Source organism: Ornithorhynchus anatinus, chromosome 2 (genome assembly GCF_004115215.2).
Source record: "Ornithorhynchus anatinus isolate Pmale09 chromosome 2, mOrnAna1.pri.v4, whole genome shotgun sequence".
Classification (NCBI taxonomy): Eukaryota; Metazoa; Chordata; class Mammalia; order Monotremata; family Ornithorhynchidae; genus Ornithorhynchus; species Ornithorhynchus anatinus.
This window is the reverse complement of record NC_041729.1, coordinates 70,901,616-70,914,717: the sequence shown is the minus strand read 5'-3', so window position 1 is coordinate 70,914,717 and position 13,102 is coordinate 70,901,616. Positions and strand designations below refer to the sequence as shown.

Here is a 13,102-nt window from a genome sequence, read left to right as displayed (position 1 = left end):
CCTGCCCAGGCATCCCAGGCATCAATCACTTTAGTAAGCATTCTTCGGAGAATCTTAGAGGAGGGGTCCAGGACTGGTAACATACTGTTATTCCACAGATTATCAAATGGGTAAATATTCCCCTTTCTAAGCATCTTATACCACATAGACATATAATTAAGGATGTCACTGTTTGAAGGTCCCTAAAGGAACAGACAGTGTTGACCAAAGTTGGACATCAGGATTGAGAGAGAAAACCCTTTCTACTATAGAATTAACTGTGGCAAGATGCTCAGTGGTGACTCAATGTGAAAAGTAGTGACAGAATTCTCCTTATTTACAACTTAAAAGAATCTCTTTACAGGTGCTTCCAAGAATGGTACTCTACCACCACATGTCCGCTGTGTGACCTTGGGCAAATCACTTAACTTATCTTAGCCTCAGTTACTCCAGAAATCTAGCTAGAAATCTACTTGTAATAATTATTAATAATTATGGTACTTATTAAGTGCTATGTGCCAGGATTTGTACTAAGTGCTGATGTAGAAACAAGCTAATCAGGTTGGACACAGTTCATGTTCCAGATGTGGCTAACAGTTTTAATCCCCATTTTACAGATGAGGTAACTGGGGCAAAGAGAAGTACAGTGACTTGCGCAAAGTCACACAGCAGACAATTGGCAGAACTGGGACTAGAACCCAGGTCCTTCTGACCTCCAGGCCCATGATCTATTCACTAGGCCCTGTTGCTTCTCCTATAACAAGGCTAGAGACAGAATAAGCAAATTACCACAAGTTCTCTTCATCAATAATTAAGCTTAAACAACACTTATCAACTCTGCATTTTTAATAAGGCTCATTTTTTTTCTTCTAATGTGTTTAAACTGCTTTTTAAAAAATAATTACATGTATACAATAACATTCTACTTGCCAAGAAAAGCAAATCACTTCAACCTTGTTTTAAAAGCATGTGAGAAGCAGCATGGCCTACTAGATAGATTAAAAGGTAATCCTAGACACCAGGCATCTTATTTACCAAATGGGCTGTGGTATGAAAGGATGTGTGCCCTTAGAACTGGGGTCAACGACCTCTTTCAAGCATGCCATTCAATCTACCTAGAGCTTACTATTTGCAGAGCACTGTACTAAGTGCTTGGGAGAATACAATACAATAGACACATTCCCTGCTCACAACGAGCTTACAGTCTACATAAGCAACTTGGCTTAGTGGCAGGAGCACAGGCTTGGTAGAGGATACTGAGTTCTAATTCTGACTCTGCCAACTGTCTACTGTGTGACCTTGGGCAAGCCATTTAATTTCTCTGTGCCTCAGTTACCTCATCTCTAAAATGGGGATTAAGACTGTGAGTCTCACATGGGACAACCTGCGACAACCTGATGAACTTGTTGGCAACCAAATCTGTGACCTAGCTGCTGATGTTCCAACAAGAGTGCTTGGCACATAGTAAGCGCTTAACAAATACCATTCTTATTATTATTAGAGTTGGGGAGACAGATTAATATAAGTAAACTACAGATATATACATAAGCACTGTTGGGCTGGGAAGGGGGAAGAGCAAAGAGAGCAAGTGAGGGTAACACAGAAGGGAGTGTGAGAAGAGGAAAGGAGGACTTATTCAGGGAAGGTCTCTTGGAGTAGATGTGCCTTCACTAAGGCTTTGAAGGAGGGGAGAGTGATCATCTGTCAGATGTGAGGAGGGAGGGTATTCCAGGCCAGAATGGCATATGAGCTATTCTGGAAATACCTTATTTCAGTTAATAAACCCTGTTTGAAACTGTTCAGCAGCCCCTCTGCAAGTCTTCTCTGGCTACCTGCACTTCCATTAAGAAGGGAGAACTCAGTGAGGGGTTGAGGATGGTGGTGCAGGTCACAACGACTATGTCATGGATGTGGTTGCCAACAGCAACTTCACCATGACTACCATTCCCTCTGGAGCCCAGCAAATACTTTTTGTTGTTGTTTGGAGCTTCCTCCGTGTCAAACACTGTTTTAGGAGCTGGTGTAGATAAGAATCTTTTTTTTAAAAATGATATTTAAGTGCTTACTAGATGCCAGGCACTGTATATAAGTGCTGTGATAGAAACGAGATAATTGGTTTGGACACAGTCCATGTCCCACATTAGGCTCATAGTCTTAATCCTCAGATTACAGATGAGGTAACTGAGGCACACAGAGGACACAATCCCTGTCCCATAAAGGTCTCACAGTCCAAGTCAGAGGGAAGAGGATTAAACCTCATTTTACAATTTAACTGAGGCACAGAGAAGCAAAGTGACCTTCTCAGGGACACACAGCAGGCAAACGGTAGAGCCGATTTTAGAACCCAGGTCCTCTGACTCCCACGCTAGGGTTTTTTCCATTAGAGCACGCTGTCTCTCATCCAATTACCTGATGAAGCATCAAAGAGACAATATGGAGTAAAAAGATGACTTGCCTAGGTGACCTGTGTGTTTTGATAGAAATAAATCACTCTTTGGTCAGCTTACCCATTCATAAAATGGAGCTGTTAATCAATGGCATCTGTTAATTCATTACTGAAAAACCATAATCTAGGTGCTTCTGAATATCTGAGAGAGCGATGAAGACAGCCTTAATGAATATCATTCTCAAACAGAAGGTTCTGGTTTAATTCTAAATTTATTCTATTAAAAATTAGGATTCAGAGGCAGCATGGCCTAGTGGGAAGAACATGGGTCTGAGAGTCCTGGATTCTATTCCCAGCTCTGTTGCAGGTCTGCTGTGTTACCTTGGGCAAGTTATTCAACCTCTTTGTGTCTGAGTTCTCTCTCCTGTAAAATGGGGATAAGGTAAATTCATTGTGAGCAGTGAACCTGTCTGCCAACTCTGTTGGACTGCACTCTCCCAAGTGCTTAGTACAATGCTATGCACACAGTAAGTACTCAATATATATCATTGTTGATGATGACGATGAAGATACCCACTGTCCTTCCCTCTTCAATTGTGAGGTCTGTGTGGGGCATGGAATGTGTCTGATCTGATCATGTACTTACCCAAGCACTTATCATATAGTAAGTGCTTGATAAATTCCATTAAGAATATATGGCAGAAATTTACACAGGAGCCTGTTTTTCCACTGACAACAATCTGTCCAATTTAAAATGAGTCTATTAAAGATGAGTGATTTTACCTCACTGGAGTTATTGGAGTTCAGAGGAAGCTGAGATCCAGAAAATCCTTGTCCAGTATTTGAATCAAAAATCTAATTAAAAAATACACCAGTGGGAAGAGAATGAATGAGATATGCAACATCAGTTAGGTAAACATTGTGAGTATAAATAATGCTGAAGGCTAAAATACCTATAAATACACTTAGCAGTAATATATTTTAAACACAACCACATCTGGCATGGAAATATTAACATCAAAATGCTTCCATTCTCCTTTCCACAAATTCACATTTTTTTTTCAAAAAAAGTGCTTAGTATAGTGCTCTGCACACAGTAAGCGCTTAATAAATATGATTGAATAAATTTTAAAAAACCATATAATCCTATGTCAGAATAGTTGTTTTGAATGTCTTTGTTGCTGGTGCTTTTCAACAAGTAATACTCTACTCTAGAGGTTAGTACAGTTCCTGGCACATAATAAGCACTTGAATACCATAAAACTGTTCTTCAATCTTGTCATTCCTTTTTCAGAACCCTGAATCCTCCCAATTTTATTTTTAATCAAATTTATACTTTACCTCAACAATCCTCCCTCCACCTTATTTTACTCTCTTCATCTTAAGTTAGATTTTTAAAATGGTATTTGTTAAGCACTTACGACGTGCCAGGCACTGTACTAAGTGCTGGGGAAGAGTCAAGTTAATCAGGTCAGACACAGTCTATGTCCCGCAAGAGGCTCATGGTCTTAATTCCCATTTTACAGATGAGGTCACTGAGGCACATAGAAGTGAAGTGACTTGCTCAAGTCACACAGCAGACAACTGTTGGAGCCAGGATAAGAACCCACATCCTTCTGACTCCCAGGTCCATGCTCTGTTAGGGCATGATGCTTCTCACTTCTGACTCTATTCAGCTTATATCACATAAACCAATTTTTCATCGAGCACACCTGATACTACTTTGCCACTTCTACCATCACCCAATGCTACTTGGTCTACCTGATCTAACCATCTGGAAACCTGTAACCCAAACCAAAATAAAATGTTGAAATGTTTCTCCTCCTCCCTAAATAAAAAACTTTAATTTTATTTAAGTTATTTATTTGCCTCATTTCACCTGAGTCAAAATTCATTCCCATTACTCCATCTAGTCTCCATTGCAACTTTCCAATTTAATTCAAATCCCTTAGGTGCTTTGCCATTTGTATTCCTCTATAAATGTGTTTTTTCCATGTCTCATGCATTTGATTATTAATATCATCTTTCCTTGCTTCCTTTATAATTCTCAAGGCAGTTAGCAGAGTTCTCTGTGGTGGATAGAGTACAGGTCTGGTAGCCAGAAGTCAGTCAGTCACTCATATTTATTGAGCACTTACTGAGTGCACAGCACCATACTAAGTGCTTGGGAGAATATGATAGAACAATATAACGGACACATTCCCGGCCCACAACAAGCTTTCAGACTAGAGGGCTACCATTGGTTGGTGTGTGGTGCTTAAAGCCTCCTGGACTTGAAGATGTTTCTCAGGTCAAACTGCAGATCAGGAGCAAGGAGACTTGTTTCGGGTCATGAGCTCCTCGGGACTCATGTCAATGAAACATGGGTTCTAATTCTGGCTCTGTCACTTGTCTGCTGTGTGACATGGGGCAAGTCACTTTGCTTCTCTGTGACTCAATTACCTCATCCGTCAAAGGGGCATTAAGACTGAGCACCCCATGTAGAACAGGGACTATATTCAACCCAATTTGCTTCTGTGCACCCCAGCACTTAGTAAGGTTCCTGGCACATTGTAAGTGCTTAACAAATACAACAATTATTATAATTATCCTGAATTATCCATTTCATTACAATATAAGAGAAAGCAAAATTACTCTTTCTCTCAAAAATCTAAACTTAAAACCCACAAAGAAGAAGAGATGAAGTCCCACAAAAAGGTCAAATGATCCCAATTTGTCACTTTGGACAAAGGACAGGAATTGGCTTCTTGCGAGACTCACTGAGTAGCAAAATTTTCTCAAAATGTGTGTAGGAGCTTTGAAAAAACAGTAAGAAGTAGGTTGAGGAATTCTCTGTTATGAGATAAATGTCATTCAACTACTCAATTGGCTGAACGCTTGACCACACCTACATTCAAATAGCCAGCAAGGCTTACCAGCCAGCAGTGGCTAGGTCAGTCATAGATCCTATGGGTGATATCAGCCAGCTGAGTGAAAAACAAAAACTGTAAAAGCTTTGTAGAACTTTTTAGAAGCCCTAAATCCTGGGGATTTGGCAGGATTCCATAATAATAAATATAACAACAGAAGAATTGCTGGCTTTGATGGAGAAGCTACTTTCTTTTCACTTAACCTTGACTGCTTGGGCAGCTCTGGAACTCAAGTCTCTACTGAAATTCACCAAAATGGTGATGCTAAGCTGCCAACCACCCTAACTCAGGAGAATATATATTTAGATGTCCTGCATGTTCAAAAATGCCACCAATGATGATGAAATTCATCTATGGGTGAATATGTGTCTGAAAACGCTAAAGCAGCACTTATAGACTCAATCACACACAAAAACTGTTCCTTGCTGGGTAATCATGTGTGTTTTTGGCAATCCTTGGAGTTATTTTTGCCTGTGCCTCCTTATCTCATGATCCTTACACAGCATCAGCTTAAAAAATAACAAAAAAAAGCCATGCAGCTACTTTCTTGATTACAGTGCACCATGCTGGTTTATCTCTGGTAATTGAATCCTAGTTTTCAATTGGGTTGCAGCCTTGTCTGAAGTTCTGATTCACCGTATCGTTTAATGTTTCCTCTGGCTTTCTTGCTTTCAGTTCCCCTATTTCAGCTCACCACACAGCATCTGTCCAAGTATCCTGCTATCATCCAATCTTGGTATACATCACATCCAGTATGGAGGTTGAGACTGACTTTGTTCCCGGGTTTAACGATCTTGGATTCTGCTTTGGCATGTGATATTGAGTATAACCTGTGAGGGAACTGCTCACGGAATTGGATGTGGCTTTTGTGAGGTGTCCAGCTCCACACAGAAAATAATGATACTTAAGTGTTTACTATGTGCCAAGCACTGTTGTAAGCACTGGGGTAGATACAAGTTGATGAGGTTGGACACAATCCCTGTCTCATAAAGGGTTTACACTCTTAATCTCCATTTTAGAGATGAGGTAACTGAGGCCCAGAGAAATGAAGTATCTGGCCCAAGGACACACAGCAGACAAGATGCAGAGCCGGGATAAGAACCCAAGTCCTTCTGATTCCCTAACTCTATCTGCTAAGCCATGCTGAAATTGAACAGCCTTATAATCCACAGACCATCTGGTGGACAATTTCCCAAAGGTTGGGGTAGCCTTCTTGATTGGATTTCTCACTTCCTTATCTATTAGTACACAGTTGTCCATGTGCTACCTAGACAGTGAAATTCTGGGACAGCATTTAGCTCTGAATTTTCAATATAGATTTTTGTTTTTATTTCCAGCTTCTTGGGTGCAGACTGATATATTACCTCAGTTTTCCAAGAATGTTGTGAGCATTAACAAAAGGCTTCCAATCTGAAAGTACGACTAACAAAAAAATTTGCTTATTTGCAACAATAAGTAGTAAGTATTCGCTGAACATTTTCAAGTATTTCCAATTAGCTGTCATATAAGAATATTATCCAATAAAGGATGCATCTGTCCTTCTGACCGTCTATTTCCTTTTGCTAGATCATTATCCCCTGAGATCCACCAACACTGTGAAGTCCATTATCAGATCCCAACAACTTCAAAGATATTAAGAAACAAATAGACATATGCACAATTAAAATGGTTGCTGCACAATTCATTTTGCATGAGGCCAATTTTCCAGGGTTAAATGATCAAATTATTTTCATTTAATAACAAAAGCAAAACATCACCATCATGCATGTCAGGAGAGCAGGACTAATGAATCAGTTAAATGCTTAAATTTATTGTACAAAAAGAAACCTAGCACAAGGGGACAAACATCAAAGCCAATGAAAGCTGGATTTCTCTGATTCAGGCGTGGTGTATGTGTATCAATTCATTTGTGCTTCTGATGTTGGAAAGGAGTTTGGCAATTTGACACCTCACTTAAAAGTTGCCCAGCATCAGTTTTTGCAATTTTCCTTATAAATCTCTCTCTCTCTCTCTCTCTCTCTCACACACACACACCCCTGCGTGCCCCTTCCGCATTACATTTCACAGCATTCTAAATTTTGAAGGACAATTTATGATTTATTGAATTTCGAAGATTTCCCTAAGTTGGCTTTGAAGTATTGTTAATTAGTTTTGTGAGGACCCAGGTTACTCTTCATCTGGGTATTTACCTGAGTTATAGAAGGACGTTTCTCCTTTCCCTTTCTGGCCAATGTGTCCAGCCCTTTCAGTGACGAAAACAAACCCTTCTTGTTTCGGACCCGCTGGGATAAGGACAGTGTTCGCTTCCGGAAAGCAGACTCATCTCTGGAGCATATCTATTTGAATAAAATGTATATCATTAAGCCTCCTTCCTATAGGCAAGAAATACATTGCAATTGCACAAACGGAAGCAAATTCTGTTTTCTTACATATTTAGCTGTGAGAGTGCCAAACTCTGCTGTGTAGGTTCTGCCGGTGCCTGGATCTTTTATTATAACTTACAAGATTCAATAAATTAAAACTATTAAGGCTCCTGCATAGTATATGAAAATATTCATTCATTCAATCATATTTTTTGAGCACTTACTGTGTGCAAAGCACCATACTAAGCACTTGGGAGAGTACGCTTCAACAACAGACACATTCCCTGCCCACAACGAGTTCGCAGTCTAGAGAAAGCAATTTTTCATTCCCTAAACTAGATCACGGCAAAGTTCAATTCTATAAAATCTTAACAACTATGGAAAACTGTGGCTGACAATAGGTTTCAGGGACCTTTTTTTTGAAGGGGGGGCATTGCAGAGTTCAGCCAGGGTAGGTATAAACTGTGTATTGGGACAGCCCTTCCAGGCTAGACAGGATGCATTGAGCTAGAAGTCAGCATTCCATTGGACCAGCACAGTCAATACCAGAGGCTATATATGAAAATGGAAATATTCTAGGCCAATTTTCACATCTCCTATGTTTTACCTCAATTTAAGTTGTAAAACTGGGGAAGTAGTGTGGCCTAATGGAAGGACCATGGGCCTGGGAATCAGAGCACCTGGGTGCTAATTCCAGCTCTGCCAATTGCCTGCTGTGTGAACTTGGGTGAGCTATTCATTGCATCTTGTCTCAGTTTCCTCATCTGTTAAATGGGGAGTCAATAGCTGTTCTCCCTCAGACTGTGAGCCCTTTGTGGGACAAGGACTTGTGTCCGATCTGAATAAATTGAGTCCATCCCAGCACTTAGAATAGTGCTTCACACATAGTAAATGCTTAAATAAAGTAATAATAATAATGAGAAGTAGAAGAAGAAGAATAAATTAATAATAATGATGGTATTTGTTACATGCTTACACGTGCCAAGCACTGTTCTAAATGCTGGGGTAGATACAAGGTAATCAGGTTGTCCCACAAGGGGCTCACAGTCTTAATCTTTTTACAGATGAGGTAACCGAGGCCCAGAGAAGTTAGGTGACTTGCCCAAAGTCCCACAGCAGACAAGCGGTGGAGCGGGAATTAGAACCCACGACCCCTGACTCCCCAGCCCGAGCTCTTTCCACTAAGCCACGCTGCTTCTAATTAATCAAATTAATCAACTAATCAATTAAATAAATACTGGGCCCCTGCCGGTCTATGACATTTTCCTCACCACCTAACCCTTGTCAAACAAGGCCTCTTCCCCAACCAAAGTCATCTCTACACAGCCTGGATTTACCCAGTTGCCTCAATCTTTCCACTCCAGCTTCCAGTCATTGAGATTCGAAAAAAGGGAAGCCTGGGATGGAGAAGACAACAAAACATACAAACTGGTGAAAGCGCCCACCAGTCCTGGAGGAAATGGGAGAGGAAAGAACAGAGGCACTTGAGTCCAGCCTCATTTCTGTGATTCTTAGCCTGATTCCCTCCCTTTATAGGTCGCTCTAAACACGCCTTCAGAGTTGGAGCCAGTGGCATCAGTTTCCGTGCAGCAACATTACCCTCCTGCTGGTACTCACCAATGCATGGAAGGAAGAAACTGACAAGACGCCCAACCTGCCCAGGGCCAGTTTAGAAGGACGACTTGTGGCTGCGAGGAGGCTCTTTGGATTCGGTAACTCCCCTCCCTGCAGACTGGCTAGATAGCAGCGCATTCTGAACAGGTCCATGTGAAATTTCTCCAGATTCTGTTCCCACTGCTGGATCTAGTTAAGCAAATACAGAGATAATTAAAACAACAACAACAACCAAGGAGACTACATCAGTCAGATTCAGGAAAAAAAACCTCATCTTTCACAAGTGCTTCACAGAAATTAGTTTCATCTGGAGTCACACTGGTTAATTTACTCTCTGCTCCCATTCCTCCCCATCCACAACCCACATGCATTTAGTAATGGTGGGCTGAAATTCCTCAAATGGTGACTTAAAATAAAACAATGCTGGTGGCACTGAACCCAGAGATTTTTACGTTCCTCTTTGAGGATATAGAACTTTGACACCTAGAGTTCTTTGATCCTTCAAAAATCTCCTTAAAGTTACCAGAGTTTGATGTCGATCACTTCGCAGTTTTATTTTCTCTTCAACATTTTAATCCCATATATATTTGGCCCAAGAAAAAGAAGTGCAGGTTTAAGTCAAAGCAAAGTGACTCAAATTAATGAAGAGCAAATGGATTTCTAGACAAAGAATTTTTTTTTAAATTCCAATAGTAGTATACCACCATTATTTGAATTCAATTACACATTCATTCAATATTCAATAGTATTTATTGAGCGCTTACTATGTGCAGAGCACTGTACTAAGCGCTTGGAATGAACAAGTCGGTAACAGAGACAGTCCCTGCCATTTGACGGGCTTACAGTCTAATCACGGGCTTACAGTCTAATCACGGGTTTACAGTCTAATCAAATGAGTTCCTTACATGACTTGAACTAGCTTATGTCCTTCTGGAAGCCCACTATCATTTGTGGAAGGCCATAATAAAACAAAGTGTGTATTCATATACTGTATATTGTGTAATCTTCTTTCCTAGTACCTCAGTATCCTTTATGATATAGGCCTTAATTCTATTTATTAAAGTAATCAGTCAGACAAGACTAGTACCTACCAACTTAGTGGTAATGGGGATCTCAAAAGTCAGCTTTGTTCCAAAAGACTCTGGAACAAATTTTTTTTCCAAAAGTGCTGTGTGCAATAGAGCTTTCATTTCATTATAAACCATTACTGCTCTAATTTCTCACTCTGCTCCTCTCTTGGCCCCCTTCCCTACCACATGACCTCATTAATCTCCTCTAATCTGTGACATCCTACATAGTTGCTAAATGGACTCATCCAACCATTAGATTTAATCATTTAGTTGAAAAAACTGCCTAGGTTATGAAGGATTTATGGTCTTCCATGTAAAGGTTCTATATATATTTTATGTCAAGTTGGAAAAACATCATCACCATCACCAATATCTGGAGCATCATTATGTGCAAAGTACATATTGGGGATGCACAGAAATATATGAAATGCCCCCCAATATCAAGAATCTTACAAGCTAATTGGGATGGTGAGAAAACATAAATTGCTGAAAATTGATTTTCAAAGAGCATGAGAGTAGAAATAATATTCACAGGTAGATAAATTAGTAAGTAACAAGTAAGAATAGAGTTAAGTCCCTACAAGTATGAGAGTAGAAGTAAGGAGTATTCACAGGCAGATAAATCAATGAGTAGCAAGTAAGGATCGAGTTAAATCCCTACGAGTATTGACAGAATGGAATAACTGGGAAGGCAGGGTGATTTATCAGGGAAGGAGTTGTGGAGGAGGGAATCTTTCAGAAGGCCTCTGGAAGACAGGAAGGATATGTTTTCATTAGACTGAAAAGGAGGATCACTCTAGGAAGGATGGATGGAGGAAAGAGAATCAACAATGAGAGATAATGAAAAGATTTGTTTGAAGGAACAAGGGCACAAACTGGAGGATAGTGGGAGAAGACAGCAGCACCTGAAAGGAAATCCAATAGTAGGATGAAAATCAGTTTAAGAAGAAAAGGAGCAAAGCTTGGTGGATACAGCACGGGCCTCGGTATCAGAAGGACCTGGGTTCTACTCCTGGATCTGCTTCTTGTCTGCTGTGTGATCTTGGGCAAGTCACTTTGCTTCTCCGTCCCTCATTTACCTCATCAGTAATATGAGGTTGACTGTGACTCCATGAAGGACATGGACTTTGACCAACCTGATTACCTTGAATCTACCCCAGAACTTAGTATAGTGCCCAGTACTTATAAGCATTTAACAAATGCCATTAAAAAAAAGCCAATTACAGGGTTTGTTCATTGCATGTGGTAAGAAATGGAGTCACTGGAAAATTTTGGGAAAGGTAATAATATGATTTTATTTTTTAAATCATGCAACCACTTAGTAAGCAGCAGTGGCCTAATGGATAGAGCATGGGTTGGGAGTTGGAATGACCTGTGTTCTAATCCTGGCTCTGCCAGTTGTCTGCTGTCTGACATTGGGCAGCCACTTCACTTCCTGGGCTTTAGTTACCTGTAAAATGTAAATATAACCTGTAAAATGGGGATTAAGACTATGAGCCCCTTGTGGGACATGGACTGGGTCCAACCTGATTAGCTTGTATCTACCCCAATGCTTAGTATAGTGCCTAGCACAAAGTAAGCACTTAACAACAAATGTAATAATAATTAATAACAACAACAACAAGACTGAAAACTGAAGAGGGAGAGGACAGGAAGTCCAAAAAGGTTATTTTGGTGGTCTAGTCAGGAAATGTTGAGGGCTTATAGAGAAGCAGCATGGTGTAGTGGATAGAGCAAGGGCCAGAGAGTCGGAAGTCAAGGATTAATAATAATAATAATGTTGGTATTTGTTAAGCGCTTACTATGTGCCAAGCACTGTTCTAAGCGCTGGGGTAGACATAGGGGAATCAGGTTGTCCCACGTGGGGCTCACAGTCTTAATCCCCATTTTACAGATGAGGGAACTGAGGCGCAGAGAAGTGAAGTGACTTGGACACAGTCACACAGCCGACAAGTGGCAGAGCTGGGATTCGAACTCATGAGCCCTGACTCCAAAGCCCGTGCTCTTTCCACTGAGCCAAGCTGCTTCTAATCCCTGCTCCGCCACTTAGCTCTGTGTGACCTTGGGCAAGTCATTTAACTTCTCTGTGCCTCAGTTACCTCATCTGTAAAATGGGGATGAAGACTGTGAGCCCCACATAGGACAACCTGATTACCCTGTATCTACCCCAACACTTAGAACACCACTTGGCACACAGGAAGCGCTTAACAAATACCATAATTATAATTATTATTATGCCAGAGTACTGTGGAAGGAGTAGTTCAGAGAATTATAACTGAGGAAGACCTTGCAGGACTCAAAGACAAACTGAATCAATCAATGGTATTTACTGAGCACCTACTATGTACAGAGCACTGTACTAAGCACTTGGGAAAGAATACAGCAGAATTAGCAGACATATTCCCTGCCCATAACAAGCTTACAGTCTAGAGGGATGAGACAGAAATGGGAGGAAGAGGTCAAATATGAAACTAATATTACTAGTTCATGAAACAAGAACAATAATGGTGCTATCAACTGTGATGGAAAGTCAGGAAAAGAGTATAGAAGATTAAAAAAAACAAGAAGTTCAGTTTTGGACAATTTAATCAAAGTCTTAATATACTTGATAAGGACTTAACATATTTAAGGAAATTTGAGACTGTGGAATAAGTGTTTTTGGAATCGGTTATCATATATCTATGTGAGCTGGTGTATTTGCTGGGAAAGTGACTATAGAGTGAAAACAAAAAACACCTTATGTTCTTTCTTTGACAAAAGGATTCTTAATACAAGAAACAT

General features: G+C 40.3%; 1 protein-coding gene across 2 annotated transcripts in view; it reads right to left on the bottom strand.

Moving 5' to 3' along the window:
* The window catches only part of TIAM2 (TIAM Rac1 associated GEF 2), a 155,775-nt gene that overhangs the window by 98,919 nt on the left and 43,754 nt on the right, over positions 1-13,102 (bottom strand). Inside the window, exons 7-9 of one of the 2 annotated variants that reach the window (XM_003428281.4) lie at positions 9,255-9,440; positions 7,464-7,610; positions 3,149-3,220 (exon numbers count right to left, since the gene is read on the bottom strand). In XM_003428281.4, coding sequence (XP_003428329.2) covers positions 3,149-3,220; positions 7,464-7,610; positions 9,255-9,440 — 405 coding nt within the window. The remainder of the gene's footprint in view (positions 1-3,148; positions 3,221-7,463; positions 7,611-9,254; positions 9,441-13,102) is intronic. The other variant, XM_029052287.2, reaches the window with a different exon arrangement.